This window comes from Erpetoichthys calabaricus, chromosome 3, assembly GCF_900747795.2.
Source record: "Erpetoichthys calabaricus chromosome 3, fErpCal1.3, whole genome shotgun sequence".
Taxonomy (NCBI): Eukaryota; Metazoa; Chordata; class Cladistia; order Polypteriformes; family Polypteridae; genus Erpetoichthys; species Erpetoichthys calabaricus.
Window position 1 is genome coordinate 226,815,838 of NC_041396.2, and position 24,164 is coordinate 226,840,001.

At 38.0% G+C, this 24,164-nt stretch overlaps 1 protein-coding gene across 1 annotated transcript in view; it reads left to right on the forward strand.

Moving 5' to 3' along the window:
• The first annotated feature begins 1,608 nt into the window (after positions 1-1,608).
• The window catches only part of ppil4 (peptidylprolyl isomerase (cyclophilin)-like 4), a 44,683-nt gene continuing 22,127 nt past the window's right edge, over positions 1,609-24,164 (forward strand). The window contains exons 1-6 of the mRNA XM_028797873.2: positions 1,609-1,746; positions 4,449-4,516; positions 6,330-6,394; positions 6,609-6,726; positions 7,592-7,734; positions 22,456-22,552. Of these exons, the coding sequence (XP_028653706.2) occupies positions 1,677-1,746; positions 4,449-4,516; positions 6,330-6,394; positions 6,609-6,726; positions 7,592-7,734; positions 22,456-22,552 (561 nt within the window). The 5' untranslated portion in view covers positions 1,609-1,676. The remainder of the gene's footprint in view (positions 1,747-4,448; positions 4,517-6,329; positions 6,395-6,608; positions 6,727-7,591; positions 7,735-22,455; positions 22,553-24,164) is intronic.

Below are 24,164 nucleotides of genomic sequence, written 5' to 3' on the forward strand. Positions count from 1 at the left end.
GCATTCATCTTGATTGGGATGAACGGTGTACAGTCTGCCTATCGTGGTTTCTTTTAATATGCAAGGTTGTCCGTCGACTCGCTCTCCTCGTTTGCGTCGTTCAAATGATTTTCTACTCGCATTCCATGTGTAATACGTAGGCACTTCAGATTTCGCAAACGCGTCATTCTGACATAACGTGAAGAAAGCAGTTAACGTTGTAGCCGGTGGATTCAGGGCTATTTGTTGCACATTTACATTTGTCCCAAATTGATTACGTGCCTGGGACTTGAACCCAGGACTTCTTTGTGCCTGGGACTTGAACCCAGGACGTCTCTATCCATTTAACATCATTACTGTCTAGTGAGACCTTTTGCCAAACCCAGAGAAAGATCTAGGCAACTCCCTCAGACAATAGTGGGTCACTTCCCCCGGACAGCAACCCAAAATAATCCGCCACGCGACGAGGAGTGATCTCTGCATTATTCTTTAATGCTCTCTCTAGTCGGCAAAAGGCTCTTTAACTAAACTAACTATCCTAACTCTAAGAAAAAACACTCCTAATCTAACGGCATGACACCTAACCCAGCCCCCTGTCCCCAAAAGAATGTATGAACATGCCTCCTCCTACCGTTCTCCGGAGGGGGGAGTAAACGGTAATATTATACAATGTTATTGACTGTTATACCTGCCTCGCACTCTCCATCTTGCACTTTTTAACTTGCACTGTGTTTTTATCACTCTTTAATTAATATTGCTTTTATCAATATGCTGATGCTGGAGTATGTGAATTTCCCCTTGCGGACTAATAAAGTATCTATCTATTTATCTATCTATCTATCAAAAAAGCCATTATAAGTGGACCTCTGCTTTATTCTTGTGCAGAGCTACTCTGTCCAATATTCCATTCCATATCTGACTCTGAATTTATAGCAGGTGCCCAGACTCTTGAATACTGTGGAAGAATAATTTTAGGGTAACATAGCATTCATCTTAAAGAAATAGCATAAAGGGTTAATAAATGTGGGAAACCTAATAAAGGTCAAGTGAACAACAAAATATACACTTATTTGTTTAAAATAATCTATCGGACACGTATCCGGTCCAGCCAGTATGTGATTATGATGTTTCGGTGCTCATCCCAGCAGCTTTGAGCTCAAGACGTAAACCCATCCTGGACCGGCAATAACTAGCTCATCATCGGCCTCTATGTGTGCTGCTTGAACATAATGTTAGTTGTAGATTAACGATACAATGTATAAAGAGCACGCGATCGGTGACCTTTTCATGCATTGAGTTTTTTTTTTTTTTGCAAACGTACACAAAAAGGAAAGTTTACAGCCCCGTTCATCACTGTGCAACATCACACCCAAGTAAATGTACTATTTTATACACTGTTAAAAACAGCTACAACTACAATAATAATGGTAATAAATTTATTGTAACTTGAATGACGCCGGTCATTCATTTATTTTTTTAACAAATGGTTATCAAAAGCGCTTGCTGCTAGAGTGTTATTTCATCTGTCACTGCATGATCCATTTTCCCTGCTCAACTTGCGCTCTAGTTTCACGCAGGCGTACGTGACTGTTTTCGACTCACGTGTTGACGCACACGGATTACGTCACAACAATGCTCTGATAGGTGACGTAATCATCTGGTGCCACGCGTGTTGTTTTGAAGTAGACACAGAGACTATGGCAGTATTGTTGGAGACGACGTTAGGAGACATCGTTATTGACTTATATACGGATGAAAGACCACGAGGTATGGAAATTTCCTTGTTACATCCACTGGTCCGCCTCACAATTCACACGGGAATTGCATGTAGGGTTTATTTGCACTTAAAGGCCCTTATTATTTTCAAAGGAAACAGTACAGTATATTTACACACCGTTCTTTGACCCATTTGATTTCCATTTTCTTTCGTGCTTATTTGTATTAACTTTTATTAAAAAAAACTGACTTCTTCTAGACTAATTCGCTCCACACTGTATACAAGAAGCGTAGAATCGGGTCGGAACTTGCTTTCGATGAAGGCTGATGACAGCCGTGTTGAAAATGAGTCATTCATTAACCTTAAATATGCTTTGTGAACATGGAATTATTAATTACAAGAATGTCCTCCAAAACGGCTGTTTCCACGCGAAAAAGTTTGCAGCTTGTCATGCCCCAGTGATAGCGACTTTAGGGTAAGACAAGTCATGTACGTATAGATTGTATGTAGACTGTAAACACTTGGCGTAAGGAGTTCATGGTGTGCGCTTTTGGATAGTGTATTTTTTCCTTGCAGAGTAGTGAGGAAGTGCTTGGCACCAGTGGTATGGGTTCACCTTGGAAATTTTGACGTTATTGAATGTTGATGCCCAGGTGTTAAATACTGTCTCTTTTCCATAGACAGCTAGACAATAATTACTGAAAATTACACTTACGGTCACCTAATAAAATCAATAATGTCAAGGTAAAATCTCAAGTGGTGGAGAGTTAAAATCCTTTTCGTCCTTCCTCAGTTCTCTCTCTGTTACCATAATTGGGAGACATTAAAGTTGCAGCCCATCACATCCTTGATCTACCACAGAGATTAGAACTGTCCACAGTCTGCTGGGTTTCCAGAGCTCCTTGCCCATCTGCAGAGGCTGCTGCATCTGTCTTTTTCCATGACACAGCCTGCTGCATCCCCAAACTATCCCTGCAGATCTGAACCACTACTGCAGCAACTTCTTCCCAGTTCTTGGGCATATCACTCATCTTTAAACCTCCTTTTTCCATTCAGCTCCTGGTGCTCTCTCTCCCTCTCATCAGTTCCACTGCTCAACTGACATGATTACTGACACACCTGTGGAGCATTCACAGCACTTCATCCAGCTCTCTTAAAGATTGTTTACCAGCCCAACACTGCCTTTTTCTGTATTCCATTACTGATCACACCAGCAATCACACACACTCATAAAAAAAAACAAAAAAACAATCTTACCCCTACCACTGACGCATTCCCCTTTATTTGACAGCTGACCTGAAGGCTGTGCCAGCTAATTAGTAAGTTGCAATCAATTCATTAACCCAGTGCCTGCTTTCACTTTGTACAGCACACAAGTTGCCATTCTGCAACATGAGGACAAGAGCTGTGCCAATGAAAGTCAAGGGAGCCATTATGAGACTGAAAACAAGATTAAGTCCATTAGATACATTGGTAAAGCCGTAGAATTACCTAAATCAACTGTATGGAATTTCATTAAGAAAAAATACACTGGTGAGCTCAGTAATCACAAAGGGACAGAAGAATCCTTTCTACGGTAAACCTCTCAAACACCTGTCCTACAGATTAGAAACTGTCTCCAGGAGGCAGATGTGATGTCGGAGACTAGTATCCACAGAAGACTTGATGAACAGAAATAGATGGGCCACACTGAAAGATGCAAACCACTAGTTAACTATAAAAACAGGACAGCCAGATTGCGGTTTGTTAAAAAGTACTTACTGTAAACAAGCCTGTAGAATTCTGGGAAAAGGTTTTGTGGACAGATGAGACAAAGGTGAACCTGTATCAGAGTGATGGTAAGAACAAATTGTGGAGACGAAAAAGAACAGCCCAAAATCCAAAGTCTGCCACATCAGCTGTTAAACATGGTGGTGAGGGTGTTATGGCTTGGGTATGAATGGCTGGCCCAGGTACTGGCACACATCTTCTTTGATGGTGTAACTGCTGCCAGCTCTGAGATGTACAGAGATATCTTATTTGCTTTAAATTCCAGTAAATACCATCAAGCCCATTGGAAGGTGCTTCATCCTACAACAAGATAATGATCCCAAACGTTCTGCTAAGGCAAAGATAAAAAATGAAGAATTCTTAAATGGCCAGCCAAACCAATCCATTTAATTTAAATCCAACTGAGAATGCCTTCCATTTGCTGAAGAGAAAACCTAAAGGGCAAACCGCAGAAACAAGCAGGAGCTGAAGATGGCTGCATTAGTGACTTGGCAGAGCATCAGCACAGAAGATACTCGACACCTGGTGATGTCTATGAATCACAGACTTCATTCAGTCATTGCATACAAGGGATATGCAACAAAATACTAAAAATGATTGTTTTAACATACCTACCATTGCTATGTCCCAAACATTATGATGGCATGAAATGGGGGGACCATGTAGAAAAAGTGTTGTCATTTCTACATTCTGTGACTGAAATGTATGCAAATAACCTTAAATTAAAGTCTCTGATGTGCACTGTAATCACATCCGAATTGTTTGATATGTAATTTTAAACCGTGGAGCAAATCAAGGAAAATGTGTCATTGTCCCAAACATTATGGAGGGTGCTGTACTGTATATGTAGTGGATTTTATATATATATATATATATATATATATATATATATATATATATATATATATATATATATATATATATTTCTAAATTTAAAACTAAAAACCTTTCTTTTTTTTTTTTTGCTTTAATCTTATCGCAGCTTCCTTGAATTTTTTGAAGTTATGCAAGATAAAATACTACAACTACTGTCTTATTCACAAAGTCCAAGTAAGAGCTTTACTTTTTTCTATTTAGGTTTGTTCATGCCAGCAAATTTATAAATGTACTAATTTGCTTCGCCTTCTTGGAGATTTTTTTTTTTTTAGGACTACCTTAAACAAAGATCTTTGTGATGGGTTTGTGGTTAGTGCATCATTTTCATTGCTCTAAGAAAGTTGGGTTTGATTCCTGGCTTGAACCCTGAATATATTGAGTTCCCCCCTAGTATGTCAGTGTGCTTTTACAGATGCCCTAATGTCCTCTTGCATTACATTAAATTGATAACTTTTAAATTGCTCAATACCAAGGAATGTGGGCATGTCTGTGATTGAGTCCATTCATGTATTGGCTTCTTGTCTAGAAAAGCTCCTATATTGCACTTTTATGTTTCTTGTGACCCTGTATTGGATTAAAGTTTAATAATAATAGTTTCATTGTTAAACCCACTTCATCCAGTTAATGGCCACAGGCACTGCAGCCTATCCTGGCAGCACTGGGTGCAGGACATGAATCATGCCTAGACTGGAAAGCTGTCCATCACAGGACGTACTTCCTCACATACACACCTTAACACATATGAGACAAGCTTAGAGTTACTAATGAACCTATACTACACAAGTTAGGGATGTGGGACTGAATGCGGAGTTCCCAGGGAAAAACCCCACACAGACAATGCCCATGGCAGGATTTGATCCCAACGTTGAGGGGCTCTGAGGAAGTGTCCCTAACCACTGCACAACCCTGCCATCTCTTAATAATATCGGAGATAATCATTTTTTTAAAATGTGAAATGGTAAATGCTGTACCCAATGATTGTTATGAACAGTTTGTCATACAGATCTGCTTTTTGCTTCTGCCATAACATGCCTGTAAGGTAAGATGTGGTTTATGCAGTATGTTACTGTGAAGCTAATTTAAAGTTCCCAGCAATGTATTGTCAAAAAAATGCCATTATTGATCAGCAGAAAACCTTTCACGGCACCATCTAATAACCGTCAGATAGATATTCCAGCTAGCCTGTTTTTACTGCAAAATAGAGCATAATTCTTCCATGAAATAAAATTGTAGTTTCAAACTACAGAATGTTACTCTAATGTTACACAGATGAAAAAGGAGATAACTTGAAAAACCCAACTAACAGCAAGAAGAAAAGAACACCATTTATGTATTTATTTATTTAAATATTGCTAATATAATTAATTAACTAAATAAAAATCCATAATATCAAAAAAGGAGGAAAGTAAACACTGTGGCAAAAATATAGAGTACAATTACAAATTAACTACATTTAAATAATTAAATCACTGCCCTGAAAAATTAAGCCTAAAGCAAAAATATTAAAAATGAAATTATACCTAATAGAGGGTAGGAATAATGAGTAGAAGACCTAAACCAAGAAAATGGCATGAACATAAGGAGAATTAATAATTATGAGAACATAATAATAAAACCTTCTGTTTTTACAATTAAATTTATAAGACAATGATAAGTAAATAAATAGCTAATGTTTCATTACTGTTATAGCTAACAAAAGTTGCCACTGCATCCAGAGTGTACCGTATTGATTAAATGTGACATTGAAAGTATCTTTAACCATTATGCATTGATTTGTGCATTTACATCCCAAAATGTGATACCGCATTTCTCTTTAGCCTGTTTGCACCCTTAGCAGACAAAGGTTTTTACCCTAGCCAAAATGCATTATTGTATATGTAAGATGTTGTGTATATACAGTATAGTAGGTATATTTTAGAAAGGTCTGGCTCTGCTTGTATGATTGATATCTGCATGACATTCTTAATTCGTGTTCTATATATTCTAGAGAGACTTTGTCATACAGACTGGGGATCCAACAGGTACTGGTCGGGGTGGAGATTCAGTTTTTGTGTAGGTATTTCTTTTTATTTAATTATACTGAAAATAAGTTGATTACAGCAACTTTTAAAGGCAGAAAAAAAAATGGTATCTTTACCAAAAAAAAGTGTATTTTTTATTAACATGACTTTTAAAGTGATGCTACATATTCACATTTTAATGTTATTTGCATTAAAAATATTTGCAATTGAAACAGCAATGATTCTGTTGGAATTTGTACTTTCAGTAAACTTTATGGTGATCAAGCTAGATTTTTTGATGCAGAAAAAGTGCCTCGCATCAAACACAAGAAAAGAGGAACAGTGTCCATGGTGAATAATGGGAGTGATCAGCATGGATCACAGGTATATATATATTTTTTTACTTTATGCAGAAAATAACAACTTTATATTAAATTGATGGATTAAAGCACAGTGAACTTTACAAATGTGATCCATTTCTAACTTATTTTTCATGATTCAGTACTTCTGTCAGTTTAAATTATACCATGTGTGTGTGTTTTTTTTGCAATTGTAACAGATGGTTTAATTGATTTAATATTGCTAAGCTGATTTCAGGCAAAGAAATGTAAACCACATTCAGCCAAATGACTTATTTCAGCCACCTCAAGACAATTAAGAAACAATGTGAAGGATAATATGTACCAATTCTTTTAATTATGATGAACTGCAGATTAGACAAAATACACTTTGTATGACCTAAACCTTTTCTTTGAAATGAAGTTTATGAAAATGTTTATTTATTCAGTGAGTATGGTGTTCTACACAATCCAAAGGCAAATGGAAACTGGAAGAGATCTAGCTAGCCCAAAGTCGCAACCCAATCAGAAGACAAGTTTCTGAGGGTCACCAGCTTGCATGATAGGAGATGTGCTACAGGTTTGACAGGGCAAGTGGCAGTAAGAAAGCCATTCCTTAATGGACAATATAGGGCCTTGAAATAATGGCTGTCGACTACTGCAGATTGAACAAAGTTTCCTCTTCACAGTAGAATCTGAGACTTGCTTTTTTCAACCTCCGTTAAGCTGTACTTGAAGCTGTTGTGCTCTGAAGAGCCTATCATACAAGCTGATGACCCTCAGAAACTATATATACATGTATGTATATTTATTTTACTTGGAAATGTGTTAGTTTTTTTACCTTTCGAGTAACTATTTTCTAGAAAGGTATTTGCCATTCATTGTGTACCTGAAATGTTTACTTGTTTTAGTTTCTTATTACAACCGGAGAGAACTTGGATTACCTGAATGGAGTGCACACTGTATTTGGTGAAGTTACAGAAGGCATGGATGTCCTGGCAAAAATCAATGAAGTTTTTGTGGATAAAGATTTTATCCCATACCAGGATATAAGGTTTGAATCTGTTGTATACTTTTATGTTATTTATTTCAGCAGCATTATTATTTTAAGCATTACTGGTATAGGTGCTGGCTCCCTGAAACTCTGAATTTGAATAAAGGGGTTCTGAAAATGGATTGATAGATCTTCTGAATGATATTGGGATGGCAATAACATTTGGTTTTCACTTGACCTTTTTTTATTATTCCAGTTCTATAAGCACACGAGTATATATCCTTTGTGTACCTCCTAACTCAACATTGTTAGTAGGCTTATGAGCTTTATTTGGCTGAATTTGACTGAAATGTATGTACAGTTATTCTTTACATCATTGCTTTGATTTTTAATGTTTCATGCGATCATCTTTACTTTTTGAAATTCATTGCATTAGTTGTCCATGTGTTTTCCATATTCTTTGAAATGTTATTTTCATGATTATTTTAATGTTATGTTTCAGTTACCTCTGCTTATTGCTGTTTTGTTTCTTAGCTCTCAACTTCATGATCTTGATAAGCAGTAAATAACTACTTTAGTGATGGTTATTAGTATGGTGTAATGACTACAAAAATGACTATAGATATGGAATATATAGCAGCAAGCTCAAAACATGCTACTGAAGCCCAAACCTACAGGGTTGCAAGAACCAGTGGCCATAATGTTTTGTGCATTATCATAACACTTTTAGTAAGAACAGGCGGTTCATCTAATTTAAATACAGTATTCAGTTTCCCTGTTTTAAATGAAAGGAGTGAGCTTCTTAGCAAGGCTGGCACCTGTATGTTTGCCTGAACAATTTTGAATCTGCAGTATCACCAGTTTCATCTGTCACTGCTTGGAGTTTGCACATTCTTCCTGCTTCTGCATTGGTTTCCTCCCACAGTCCAAAGGCATGCAGATTAGGTAAATTGGTGACCCTCAATTAGCCTGTGTGTGTGTGTGTTTGCCCTGTGATGGACTAGCACCCAGTCCAAGATTTGTTCCTGCCTTGTGCCCTATGCTAGCTGGGATAGGATCCAGCAAATCCCTACGACTCTATTCAGGACTATGCGGGTTAGAAAATGACTGACTGACTCTTCATCTGTGTACAAGCATTTTAATGTGATTAGGGCAGGATAATACTTCAAACATTAAATTTGATATTTGAGAAATATCAATATGCAAAATCCAATATCAGGATGTTTGGCACTTTTATTTGATTTTCCACATTTGCATCTGAACTTTAAATAAAGTCTGCAAAATCTCCAGCATTCTTTTGCCCATGTTAAATGGTAGTGATGAGTGTGAAAAAAAATTGAGCAAGGATCAGAAGAGGAAGAGTTTGGCACAGGTAGGGTTAGCTGTCCTGTTTGCATATGGTTTGTTTTTTTTCCTTGGATGGTTTAAGCAGTAGGAACATCTAAAGATAAGACATTACTGCATACAAAGAGGCCATCTCTGCCTTAAAGTGTACCTGCTAAGCAAAGTTCCATGTGATGTTCGCTGTTCAACTGCATACTGTATGGGAGGATAAGAGGCAGGTGATGGAGATAACAGCTGCAGTGACCTATTCCAATGCAAAGAACACTTTCACCTGCATAACTTGTGCCTAAAGAATACTTGTAGTTTGTCAGTGATTAGACAACTAACAGTTCGCATAACATCAGAGGTGACACATCCATGTAGCCAAAACCCTCATTCATCAATTTTACTCTGTTTCCATTATGTGTTGAAATAATACAAGTGGGAATAACAATGGCAGCCATTGTCATTTTCTTTTGTGTGAATTTAGTTTTCCATTATCAAATATGGTGTAAACCAGCGTTTCTCAACCTTTAAGTATTTGCAACCCGAGTTTTCATAACAGTTGTAATCCCGCCCCCCCCTAACGTTTTTTTGAAACCCTAATGAAATGTATTCCTATATTTTTTGCTGTCGATACACCACTACAAGTTTAAAATTTCCCTGCGAATAGCGAAATTACACCACATATGGCAACATTTGCGCCCCCTTTTTTGTTACTTCGGGGGGCGCGCCCCACAGTTTGAGAACCGCTGGTGTAAACTGTGTAATTGGCATTTTTTCATATTGAGTTTGTGAGTATGGCACATTCATTTTGCATTAACATTTATAAATATTTTGTACTGGTTCTCTGAATCTGTTAGGATTATTAGAAGAAGTCACATATATAACCATATTTTGTAAGCAGAGGTTAGTAATAGGATAATAAAACTTCAATCAAATAAAACAGTAAAAGTCTGTGCAATTTTATAGTTCCAAATTCCAATGGAGAATTTACTGTGCTGTTCATTGGGATTGAAAGTAAAAATAAACTTTCGCTTCCCTTCTCAGAATTTCAACCGCCCCGATTTGATTCTTCCCTGGCCTTGTAAAGTACATTACTTTTTCTACAGTACAGGAAGATTCAAGAAACTGTTAAGAACATTGGGTGCATAATATGATTTACCTGGCTGTAAATATATTAATTACTGTGTTGGTAAATGTTTTAAAATAAATAACCTGCAGAATTTTTCTATTTGATACCAATAACCGTGAAATGTCACAATATTGGATACCACGACAAAAACAGGAATTAATTTCACCAGCTTTTTAATTAAAAATAACTACATTACTTAACAAGACAATATTGTGCCTCTCTCTGGAATACAGTATAACATATATAAATACTAAACGTAATAGCAAATTTTAAAATAGTGGTGTATCAATCAAACTTGCCCAGCTTTCATTTAAGTAAATTGCTGCACTGTGCAAATGTTGAATTTTAATTTGGGTTTTTTTCCTGTGTAACAAGTTGGGGAATGTTATAAGTATAGATGGGCAACATAGAGCTTACAAAGAATCATCACATAATGGAGTACATGATTTATCTTACCATGTGCACAGTCGAATTTTATTCTGACATTCTCACCAGTAACTGAAAAACACTGTTTAAAACATGTACTGTTGAATTTGTGGATTCAAAAATTCCATATAATTTTCATTAAAACAAGTTCTTCATTTTGTAAAAACATGCTTTTAAAATCTAGTTTGCAAGAGAATCTCTGCGTAAGGTTTCTGACACTTGCTATTTTAAATTTGTAATTGCAATCATTAGCTTGTAAAAAAAAGACTTACTAAAGAGTAATATTTAATGGATGAGTCAAATTGATTCAGATTTCAAATATCACACACTCTTGGTGCTGTGATCTGTCCTAACGTCAAGGCTTCCTGTGTGAAATCAGACTTGTCAGTTTACATTAATCGAGAAATCTTGAAGAAACAGCCTTTCATGTTCTGTTTTCAGAGCATCTTACATGAGTGATAAGATTTTGTTATTGCTCAACCTGTGTACAAGTCCAGAATTTAAAATTTGCTAGACTGGCATTACCTGTACTTGTATTTGATTAAATGGAACAGAGAGACCGCATTACTTTTGGTAATACACCACTCACATATTCAGGATGTGCTTTCACTACTTTTTTCACATGTTAGGGTTATACAGTGGAACCTCGGTTCACGGCCATAATTCGTTCCAAATCTCAGGTCGAGAACCAAAGCAATTTTCCCCATAGGATTGTATGTAAATACAATTAATCCGTTCCAGACCATACAAACTATGTAAATATATATATTTAAGTTTTTAAGCACAAATATAGTTAATTAAACCATAGAATGCACAGCGTAATAGTAAACTAAATGTAAAAACATTGAATAACACTGAGAAAACCTTGAACAACAGAGAAAACTAACACCGCAATAGTTTGCGCTATAGCGCTATCAACCGCTGGCTAAAAACACAGAGTTTTAAGCACAGGGAAAAAAATGAACATTTGAAAAAATCCGTAATTTAATAAACCACCAAGAAAAGTAACATTGCAACAATGCACGCTACAAGCTGATTGCTGTAAACAGAAGAGAAAACAAAATCAAGCCTAGTGCATTCTTTAACTGCCTTCCTACCTTATGCATCTAGCTCTCTCTCTCGTGCTGCCTGTGAATGCGTCTCTCTCTCTTGCCCTGCCTGTGTGTGTGCGTCTCTCTCTCTGTGTGTGTCTCTCTCTCTCGCGCTGCCTGTGTGTGTGCGTCTCTCTCTCGCGCTGCCTGTGTGTGTGTGTCTCTCCCTCTCGCTGCCTCTGTGTGTGTGTGTGTGTGTGTGTGTGTGTGTCTGTGTCTCTCTCTCTCTCTCGTGTGTGTGTGTTGCGCTCTCTCTCTCTTGCTCGCTGCACAGGGAGAGACTGAACATGTGCAAACCGAAAGGGAAACTGGCTTGTTCGTATACCGAGTGTGTGGTCGTGAACTTTTTGGTCGTATACTGATTTGTACGTGTACCGAGACGTTCGTGAACCGAGGTTCCATTGTACTAATAAATATTAGTTTGCATTCAAAAACCAAATGACTCGAAAAAATGTAGCATTAGTAGTTTTGTAATCGGTATGCTGTTTTCTTTGAATTTCTATAACTGCGTGGCTCTACATTGACACAGTACATGTTGTAGAAGTATCAAACCATGTTTCAAGTATCAGAACACTTAATACATTTTATTTTGGTATTTAAAAAGCGGAGCAGCTCATTTCATCACTGATGTATACAAACCAAGTAACCACTTTGTTTAACCACATTCTCTAGTTGGCAGTGTGGTACAAGTACAGTGGAACCTCGGTTCATGACCATAATTCGTTCCAAAACTCTGGTCATAAACCGATTTGGTCGTGAACCGAAGCGATTTCCCCCATAGGATTGTATATAAATACAATTAATCCGTTCCAGACCGTACGAACTGTATGTAAATATATATATTTTTTTAAATTTTTAAGCTCAAATATAGTTAATTACACCATAGAATGCACTGCGTAATAGTAAACTAAATGTAAAAACATTGAATAACACTGAGAAAACCTTGAACAACAGAGAAAACTAACACTGCAATAGTTCACGCTATAGTGCTAGGAACCGCTTGCTAAAAACACTTTTTTTTTAATGAGTTTTAAGCACAGGGGAAAAAATGAACATTTGAAAAATCCGTAATTTAATAAACCACCAAGAAAGGTAACATTGCAACAACGCAGGCTACGAACCGATCACTGTAAACAGAACTGAAAAAAAAAAACAAGCCTTCTCTACCTTATGCGTCCCTCCCTCTCTCTGTCTCTCTCTTTTGCGAGCCTCTCTCGCGCTCCAGTGTGTGCGCTGTCTCTCTCTGGTGCTGCCTGTGTGTGTGTGTGGCTCTCTCTCTCTCTGCCTGTGTGTGTGCGCACCGCTCTAGCTGCCTGTGTGTGTGTGCGGCTCTCTCTTGCTGCCTGTGTGTGTGCTGCCTCTGTGCGTGTGTGTATCATGCCTCTTGCTTGCTGCACAGGAAATGCACAGGGAGAGACTGAACATGTACAGACTGAAAGGGAACCTGGCTTGTTCGTATACCGAGTGTGTGGTCGTGAACCGAGGCAAAAGTTTGGTGAACTTTTTGGTCGTAAACTGATTTGTACGTGTACCGATACGTTTGTGAACCGATGTTCCACTGTATACGGTCTGTATTATAAATATGGGCACACGTTTTACATCTTTTCTGTAGGCAGGGAGATGTGCCATTTTCTGTTGGTTCACTTGGGGAGCTTCAGACAATTAGTTGCTGTAGGTTTGGTGGTTGTTTGTATGCCAGGAGAGGAGGTTCAGAAAATACATTTTTCAGTGTTTGGTCATTGTTTAGCATTGGACTAGAACATCACATAAAGGGATCATTTTCCTGCAGATCATCTAATGTGGTCTACCTAATTCGCTGCATGAAATGTCATGACACTGCACTCTATGTGGGAGAAATTGGACAAACACTCAGCCAGAGAATGAATTTACACAGGTTCCACATTAAACATGGCAACACAGATGTTCCTGTATTAGCCCACTTCAACAGCCATGGACACTGTGAGAGGGACTTTAAAGTCACAGTGCTTATGGGCAACTTCAGAACACAGCAAGAGAGAAAAGAATGGGAAGTTAAACTTCTGCTAAAATTTAACACATTGCAACATGGTTTGAATAGAGACAAGAGTTTTATGGCCAGGTATGAGGATTGTTTGCATCTCTCAGACTGACACAGACAACCTGACTACAGATCCACATTGTATTGAAAAACTCATTAGAAACTTCAAAAGACTTTGTTGGACAGTTATCTTATCCAAAGATCTTGACCATACATTGTTGTTCTCTCTTGTTAAATGAACGCTAGCCTGAAGGAGTCTATTAATTTTTTACATTTAAGATTTCTCACTTAAAGATTTACCAATGTTGTTTCTTGTCCTAGTGTGTATGTAAACACAGGGAACTCAAGTTTCTGTATTACATCTTGCCTGAAGAAGGGGCCTGAGTTGCCTCGAAAGCTTGCATATTGTAATCTTTTTAGTTAGTCAATAAAAGGTGTCATTTTGCTTGACTTTTCACTACATTCATAATGGCTAACACAGTACAACACCCTAGTATGATATACATAAAATATGTTTTATGTATTTCTGAGTTAAGTCCATAATGGGTATTTTGCCACTTGTTTAAAAAAAAAAAGATAAGCATGATTCTGGGTTCCTTTCCATTTCCAGATATAACATCAGCCGGTTTTCTTTTCGAGATATATCAGTGAGTTGAAAAACCGTGAGCCATTTTTATGTGTATTCAATTGTGCTTTTATGAAGTATACTAGACAAAAAGCCTGTTTCGACAACGTAAGATGAAATGGGCATGAGTTTGTGTCAGCAGTGTATGAAGAAGAAATGAGAAGTAAGAAATAAATAAGAAAGTGATGTAAGTAATGATAATTAACTAAGAGGTTTGGGATATGTATGACTTTATCACGGCGAAAAATACTGTACACTTAAAAAATACATGCTATCTATGACAACGTTTTTTGTTTGTATACTGGAGGCCTGTCAGTATACAACTAAAGTTGTAAAATCTCTCTGTAGACTACATTTTTTGTGAAGACACTCTCACTGTTTGGTAGTAATTTCCCTTGATGTGGCCCATCTTTAACTTGCACCTTCACATCACTCGCCCTTCTGACTCTTGAAAAAGCCACATACAATTGACCATGGCTAAAAACGGGTTCAGCAAGGAATATTCCTACCATGTCAAATGTTTGTCCTTGTGACTTGTTTATAGTCATGGCGAATGCTAGTTTGACAGGGAATGCCCTTTGAATTTGGAAACACATGTAGTCTTTAAGCTTAATTTATTTTGTGTCATGTGCATAAAAATTGCCATATTTTATAATTATGTAGGCCTATGGCAGTAAAAGGGAAAAAATGAGAAATCTAAATCAACAAAAAGTAGAAGAAGAAACGAAGAAGTTGTTTTGTAATGATTTTAGTCCGCTTCACTCATTACTGTACAGGCTTGTACTGTTAGTTGATGAATTTTCCAGGCCTATAGTATAATATTGAATGATGAATGTTCCAGTAAAATATGGAATAGTAATAAGTATAAGCATCACAAACCTGATATAGGTGTATTGAATGAATGTGTAATTGAATCAGAATGTGTAATTAGGCCTCGAGCTGTAGTCGAAATCGCCTTTCAGGCCTCTAGAGCTTTAATGGAAGTCGCCTTTCTCTTTGAATTTTTGCGGCCTTCGGCACCAAGGTGCAAGAATAAGCAGTTTTGAAAGGGCGAGGATGCAAGGGGCATTAAAATCAGTCCAGATGTTGTGGTGAACATTCAGTGCTTGGTGCGAATAGGCCAGCAGTGTTTTATTTTACTCAGATCTCAGCAGCAGCGCACGACAATGCATACCGCGCCACCTGTGGAGATTTGTATGCGGCTTAGAATGTGTACCTCGCTTCGCACACATCAACATCTGCGGACGACGGTAGTGTAATGATCGTGATGGCTGTGGAGTCGTCCCTGCCGCTGAAAGTACTTAATAATAATATGTTCTTATGTATTATTTTGAGTGTGAGGGTAGGCTGTGATCGGGGCTAATATCCTATGCCTGGGCGGAAGGATTTGGGATTTCAGAATAGTAATCCCGAAATGCGTAGGCTAAATCGGCCGCCTGCTGCGATGTTGAGGTTGAATTTCGGTCTCGTAAGGTTTTTCGGGCAGCTGCGCAGAAGGCGACTGCGCATTCAGCTTCGGTCGTGCGCAGAAGGTGACTGCGCATTCGGCTTCGGACGGACATGAGTGAGTGAGTTAGTGAGGTGGCAGGCGAATTATGTATTAAGATTTGTGCCTTCCAAAGGAATATTTGTACTTGCAGTCACTCATCAGTGTGGTGCCGACTTTCACTTTGGTACCTATACAGTAAACTGCTAGTACCTTTAAGTTTTTTTAGTATTGACATAGTACCGAAACATTTGTTCTTGTGCACACATTATACAGAATGTTAGACAAGAAAAATCACTTCTTTGCATGCATATCATTTAGAGCCATCGCAATGATGTTAATCATAAAACAATACAGTGGAACCTCGGTTTGCGAGCATACTTCGTTCCGGAAGCATGCTCGTAGTCCAAAGCACTCGTATATCAAAGTGAATTTCCCGTAAGAAATAATGGAAACTCAGATGATTTGTTCCATAACCCAGATCTGTTCATATAAAAATGATTAATACAAAATATAAAGTAAAAATACATAAAACACATTAACCTGCACTTTACCTTTGAAAAGAATCATGGCTGGTGTGAGTGAGTTTCTAAACTGTTGTGGGATTCCACCCAACGGGACGACACATGGAAGACTGTCCCAAAGCAATCGCAGTCTCCCAGCACTGTAGCAGTTCGCCGTAAAAGCCAATCCAAAAAGATCGCGGACATGCTATAAGCGCCTGCTGTCGATGGGTGATACAAGGAACATTATAAATGCGCTGGGCACAGTACTTCTTGGCCACAACCCTGCCTAACTCTGTGTCTGTGTATAGGAGAGTGGTAGATCTCGCTACAATAAATAACCACGCTGTTGCTGTTTCAAGCTGAATAAAGCTGGTGTTGCTAAAGCACTGAGACTCAGCTTCGTGTTTTGGGGTGCAAGACAGGGACTCGCATGTCTCTCACACACACACAGTCACAATGCTGTAGTAAACAGTATACGCTCGTAAGGATGTTGACTATATGAGTGGGGCACGCCGACTCAGATGGAGAATAGGAGACGATTGCCCACAATCCCGCAGCGAGAGAAAGAGAGAAGAACCATCAGCTCAGTTGTGATCACATGACGCTCGGCAGACAAAGTGTATACATACTACTCGTATTGCAAGACCTCACTCGTTTATCAAGTCAAAATTTATTAAAAATTTTAGCTTGTCTTGCATAACACTCATAAAACCAAGTTACTCCCAAACCGAGGTTCCACTGTATATGTATAATATAAGGTACAGATGTCCACATATTATAATCTGTGATTAGTGCAGTAATGAGTGAAGAGCTTTGTCTTTCCTTATACAGTATAAAACATTCAGAGAGTGGTTACAGTTTACTGACTAGCGGACACAGATGCTAACAAGAAAGGCAATTTGTTAAACACAATACATACAGTGGAAACTTCAATATGAGTAGAAGAAATATAAAAAAAAATTATAGTTTGAGAAAAAAAAACATATCTGGGGCACAGCTATTTATGAAATTGTTAATTTTTGGGAAAAAAACAACTATGTTTCCTTTGCTAATATTTCATATTATTGAGGTGACAAAATATACTAGGTTTTGGGCTCTTTATAGAAAATGTGTATATACGTGTTTATATGGTGCTGATCTTCAATCTTTAAGACGCTTTAGAAGTATAATGAGATGTATCACATATTGGGTCAAAATAATCATGTTTTCAGTTTAAGTCCATATTGTCCAACCTTAATTGTGAGATAGCTCCAGATTGTTAGCACAGTGAAAAAATCAGTTGTGAGTACAAGCTTATTAGCTCTGGCCAGCTGGGTTTTCAGCCCTTCTGTTCTTTCAGTAAAATATTTTTCTGTGTAACGAGTAATAGTTACTCTAGATAGAATGTGGTGCTGTGCTCAAGATAATTATTAGCTGCTGAAAGCCCTTGTCACCAACCACTTTTATTGGTTAAATGTTTTATTCAGTTATTTTGTAAACACTCTGTGTTATTGCCTATGAATGCCTGCCATCAGTTTTTCTTGCCAGTACTACAGATAGTAGTACATTTTACATTTTTAAATGTAAAACTGATGGTGTGTCTATGTAAATGACAAACATGTCTCAAACTAAATCTGTATTATTTCTGTGTTCACTCAGAAGAAGTATATATTAGGTGCGGAAATGCAGCAAGGCAATTCAGTTTTCTGGTACAAAGTTAAATTAATCATGTAATTGATGTGGTTGGTTGGTTTAAGCTTTTAATGCAAGTTAGTTGAGAAATTGCTTTCATCCCTGATGTGGGCAAACTAACAACCTTCCTTAATTGTCTCTGGAATGACTATCTTAGCATGAACTATACTAAAAAAATTACATATTAGTTAAACAGTAAATTTATATTTTGAACTCAGAAATGCCCTTCATTTAGACCATAATAATTTTTAACTCTGTTTATTCCTATGCTATGTAGTACTCTTCTGTGGTATAAACAACTCAACTGAAAATTCAGAACAATGAAAATCAGTACATTTTCATAAAAACAGAGTAATTTGAACATTTATATAATCTTGACTGCTTTTAGATAGAGAAACTTAGGAAACAAGTCAGAAGAAGCAGACGAGACAAGTTATGAATACAGTAGACCCCTGCGAAGTCGCGGTTCAGAGTTTGCAGCCTCCGTCGTTTACGGATTTTTCCTTAGAACCTAACTAATAATTGTTAACGGAAACCACAAATATCGGCCACAATTTTTATGGCTTTTTTCGTTTTTTCATGGCAGTACTGTACTGTAGAGAGAACAGGAAGCAACCGTAGAGGAAAGCGTGGCTTGGGACGGTGAAAGTAGCCAATAGAATTTGAAACTGCAACTCCCAGCAGTCCCTGCAGTGGCTCTGATTGGTCTTCTGCTGAGGGTGCAGGGGCTATTGGGGTCAAAGGATGTCAGCACAGCTTTTAAAAAGGGGGCCGATGACCAAAAGCAAAAAAAAAGTTTTTGTAATTTGTGTTTCAAGTTCCTGTCTGTCTGCTTTCCGTTGGGTTACCTGTACTTATTCGTTTTGTCCTTTATCGTTTCGTGGTTAGAGTCTGGATTGTCTGCTGTCTGACTGTGTACATGAGGACTGTAAGGCCGGGTTTATACTTCATGCGACGTGACGTATGCTGCAGCAGACGCTCCTGCTATGCAAGCATTGTACTGTTTATACTTGCGCACGTACTTTATGTAAATCTGGAGGAATCCGCCAGGTGGCAGTGCGAGATATTATCACGGTGAGAACATGTTCAGCTTCTCTGTGTTGTAAATTGCCAAGAACACCCATTAAATTCCGATGACACCTTACCGCAATATCTCTGAAAAAGGATGTTTATTGATTAAATCCAGGGATGTGTCCATTCCAGCAAGCATTGGGCACGAGTGAGAAACAATCCCTGGAGGAGGCCTCAGCTCATCGCAAGGTGAATACAAGCACACACATACACTAGCGTCATTTTAGCGTCACCAAATCCCCAAATCTGCATATCTTTGGAAGGAAACTGGAGCACACTGAGGAAACCCAGCAGGAAAACATGTAAACTCCAGGCAGGGAATATCAGCGACGTGACTCCCTGCAAAACAGCAGCGCTAACGCTCCGCCACTGTGTCACACCCATGTGTGTAATTATTAACAGTATTCATTATTTAAACGAAATTACCGATTTATCTGTAAAATGTAATATACATACTTTAATGCTTTTCATCATGAAAGTGATATCAAGTATAAATCTAAGGATTCTAAATATGCAGAGAGTTGGAATATCATACATTTAATGTGCTCAGTATGGCAATCTATTGCTGGCGATCCGCTGCTGTCAGGACCAGAGGATGCCCTAGAAAAAAGACGGCACAGAAGACGGTATGTGAGACTTTTAAAATGTATCATGTCATTACGATCGGGAATATGCGACACTTGAAAATAAAAGCACCACGAATACATCTGTATGTCGGCATTTTGCTTCACCACATTTATCAAACATTGAAGCACACACACCGATCTCGTAAGATCCGCAAGGCGGCTTTCTGTCACATGTAGATAGTAAACAGAGACTCTGGCGTCACATTTCAACTTTTAGCACACTGCGCCTCCCGACTTTTTGCTGGTACTCCAACTTGCGTCTCGTTAATTTCTGAGGACCTGCTCAGAGGACGCATCAAATGAATGCTGCAAACGCGTGGCAGCCATGATGCGGGCGCGTAGGTGTTCTGAGCGTGAAGTATAACAAGCCCTATGTGGATTTGTGGCCATTCTGCAAAGAAAGGGGCGCTCCTGAACCCGTTCACCGAAGAAAGGAGCGCTCCTGAACCCGTCCACCTGTCTTCATTTCAGGAACTAGCGGTAGGACTATCTTTACATTCCCATTCAACATGCAGATCTCTGGATTATCTATTTTCATCATTACATTTTATCCGTTGCCGTTTTCTATGGACTTTGTGTGTTTTGTTTGTGCTTTGTTGTATTTAATGTGTAATCACCGTAAGGGGAACAGGGGTGGTATCTTTTTTTCATTACATTCTTTATTTGCTGTTTGATTACCAGTTTGCTTTGTTTTTGTCTCTGTTTGTGTGTGCGTGCGGGTCAGGCCAAGGCTGGGTGCGTCCCTGGAATTTCCACCATAAAAATAAACAAATCGCCATCTTCTCGACGGTGTGAATCTTAGCGGCACCGGATCGCTACTGCGTTATCCATTTCTACTTGCCGCTGATTGACTGCTGCCCTGTGACACATCTCCAGCTGAGTGTTCTTGTGTTTTCCATTTTGTTCTTCTTAAAGCCCCAAGATGCCGCCAAAACGCCCTGCACCTTAAGGCTTCTGGCAATGAAAACGTGCTTGCATGAATTATAGTACATATAGCGATAACATCGGTATTTTACATTCTAGCACTGCGGAACACGGGTTTACCTTTACATTCGTTTTTTTTAGGTAATATACTGAGCTGAGTTTGAAATGAAATTAAAGTGTTTTGTGGGTCTATTTAGGGTTTAAACTATAAAAATAGGCATTTTTTTTAACTACATCCAAAATTCACGGTTTTTCACAATTCACAGGTGCTCTAGGAACGTAACCCCCACGAATTTCAGGGGCGTACTACATTTGGCATTGGTGGGAGGAAAACAAAAAAACTGCAGTTAACAATGCTTTTGAAAGTGAGTCCACATTCCTTTGGAATAAGTAAATTCAACTTGTGGTTTATTTGGGCCAACGTATGACATCCTAGCAGTAATAAATCTGATATATGTAATCTATATTACTAAACCACAGTTAATATATGCACAGCGGACGCACCGAGGCGCATGCAAACTGTGGCCTTGGCGCCCGCAACAGAATCCAGAGTCAAACGCAGTGGCTTCCCAAAATGCGGCGGCGCCCTCCCCAGAGTCAAACGCAGCGGCTTCCCAGAGTCAGTAGGTGGCGCCCAAATAACACAATGTGCTGCGCCGTGGCGCCCGCCCTAGAGTCAAACACAGCGGCTTCCCAAAACGCGGCTGATGTAGCACTCATTGTTGATACTATAGGTTTCAAGGGAAATATCAGATGGCTGCTGTTCGATATTGATTCTCCCGGTTGAAAAATTTGGGGATTCCATTACCATTGCCCTTTCACCTTATTCAATAATATGTCATGTCATTTCCTAGCCCGTTTAATCCGGACCATGATATCAGTATTTTTGGGGGTTTGTGGGGTTGTTTGAGCCTATCCCATCTAGCATAGGGCGCAAGGCAGGAACAAACCCTGGACAGGGCACCAATCCATTGCAGGGCGAACACGTGTGCACACACACACACACACACACACACACATACCAAACACACACTAGGGCCAGTTCACCTAACCTGCATGTCTTTGGACAGAGGGAAGAAATTGGAGGACATCGAGACACAGGGAAGACATGCAAACTCTCTATGTGGGGAGGGCCCAAGCACAAACCATTGTCTCTTTACTGCAAGGCAGCAGCACTACCACTGCATAACTAGTAACCTGTTTGACCAGGAATTACATTTTTTTAATCAGATTATATCTGGAGCGATACAAATTACACTTAAAACATTATTTTGCTTTATATTTTCACTTAAAGATCGTCTTATCTTTAATTGCTTTCTGTGTAAGTCAACAGTAGCCTCATGTTTTCTTCGAAAATGACAACTGGAAATTCAGATAAACCCAAGTGGGAACTCTGAAAATTCATACAGCATGTGAATGCAGAAATACCTTTGTCTCGGTGGTGGTGGCACCAGTAAGGGTAGGGTAGCAAGTACCATATAGTTAATGTTAAGATGTTAGTAATGGCTAGTTATGATTATTGCCTAAGGTTTATTTCAAACAAATAAATAACTGAAATATTTTACAAGAAGAGACTTCTAAACCAGTTAAATCTGATACATGGTGTTAATATATATTGCTAGAGATGTACACATTACTGTCTTTATGAACTTTGAAAGTAGGAGCTAAAATTAATATTGGCTGCTATGTTGTACATGACACAATGACATATGGTATGGTCTTATTCTCCATGTTGTGAACATCTTGCTTTTCTAAATATGCCAGTTTATATTAGTCTTTTGTCTCAACTATAAGTCAGACTATGTAAGAAGTTAATTTAGTGCACCATATTACATTAATGTTTATGACATGAATCTAAATATTATCCTTTCCATTTTTAGAGTAAACCATACAGTTATACTTGATGACCCTTTTGATGATCCAGTTGGTTTACAAATCCCTGACCGCTCCCCAGAACCAACCAAGGAGCAGCTGGATGTGAGTAGAATGTATACTTTTATAATATAAAGGGTACTTGTTTGAATTATTTATAGGTAGTGGGGTTCTGTTGTTGCTTTATCCATCCTTCTGTCTAAATATGCACATAACACCTCTGAAACCAGTTAGATTACCAATTATAATCATTCATTTTTCATTTGCTAGATGTAATAATTTTGCAAGATACATTTTTTAAACAGAAGAAATTGTCATTGTTTTACATGATGGAGCAGACTGCTATCAGCATCTATGTGCTATTTAATTTGCATTTTATTTTTGCAAAAATATGTACTAATCTACCAGGTAATAATACATTGTCTTTAGACCTTTCTTAAAAGAGTAATTATTGGACACTACAGTATGTTTTTGTGATGGCCATTATGAGCACATCTCTGGTTTGAGATCAAGTCAAATGAAAAAAATCAATAAAATGCGGCAATGAATATATGTGTCTAATATGACAGCTTGCTACCACCTCACCAGTGTTTAGTTCATATTTAGATCATTATACAGTGCTGTTGTTGTTAAAAAAAAAAAAAAAAAAAAAAGATGTATTTTAATAAACAACATCAAATTATGATAGGTAAAACTGTCTCTCTCAGAATTGTTAGGTAATCACTTCAAAAAAGATCACCAACCATGGAGCACAAATGTTGATCTGAGGTTCAGCCTCAAAATGCTGTTACTATTGTATCTTTTTCCCAGAATCTGTTAAGCTCCTGTCCCACAAATCTGCAGTGAAAACCAAAAATGTTGCTAAGATTAATTAAATGAATCTTAATTAAATTTTTTGAACACAGGCCGAAAACTTTGCATAATAACAACCATTTCTACCTGCAACAACTACCTGCATCCCGCTACTGTAGTTTTCTGAAAAAGGTGCTCTAGTAAATATTGCACTGTCCAAATTAATTTTAACAAAGTTTTAAAATTTGAATTGGTTTTAGAATGCAACTTAAGTTTTAACTATTTTAATGTCAAATACAGCCAGGAATTAGGCTGACCAAATTCTGCCTAATTGTTTCAGGACCTTTGCAAATTCAGTCAGTGCAAGCATTTATTAGTATTTTGCTGTGCATTGTGATTGTTTAAGGTTTTCAGCATTTCAACCTGTAATTGTTCTTTAGAAACAAAAGTAATTTTGGTGCAAAATGATACTTGCCTTTTAGATTCAGAATTTCAGTGTCTACAATGGTTTTTGTTTATGTCCATGCCATCAAATCCTGCAGTTTTAGCATCCAGATTGTTTGCAGTCTACACTATTTTGTTCACAGCTTTGTTTACAGATTCCCAGTCTCTTCTGGTGGTTTTGATTTTTATGGTTATCTTTTTCAAGAATTATCATGTTGTAGAAACAGAGTAATTTTATTAGTGTCTTAATTATTTTTTTCTCAATACACGTGAAAAGTTCAAATTCGTAATTGTCACAACTGTTTTCAGCTTGGTATGCTATTACCTGCACTGAGTCTTTTTCCTCAAATGGATGCTCATTTTATTTGAAGTCTTACACCGTCATGGAATTAATAATGCACATTGACATTCGCTGCAGCAAATATTCTTATATCTTCATCAATACTTCATGCCTTTAATTATAGAATATGCACTGAAATTC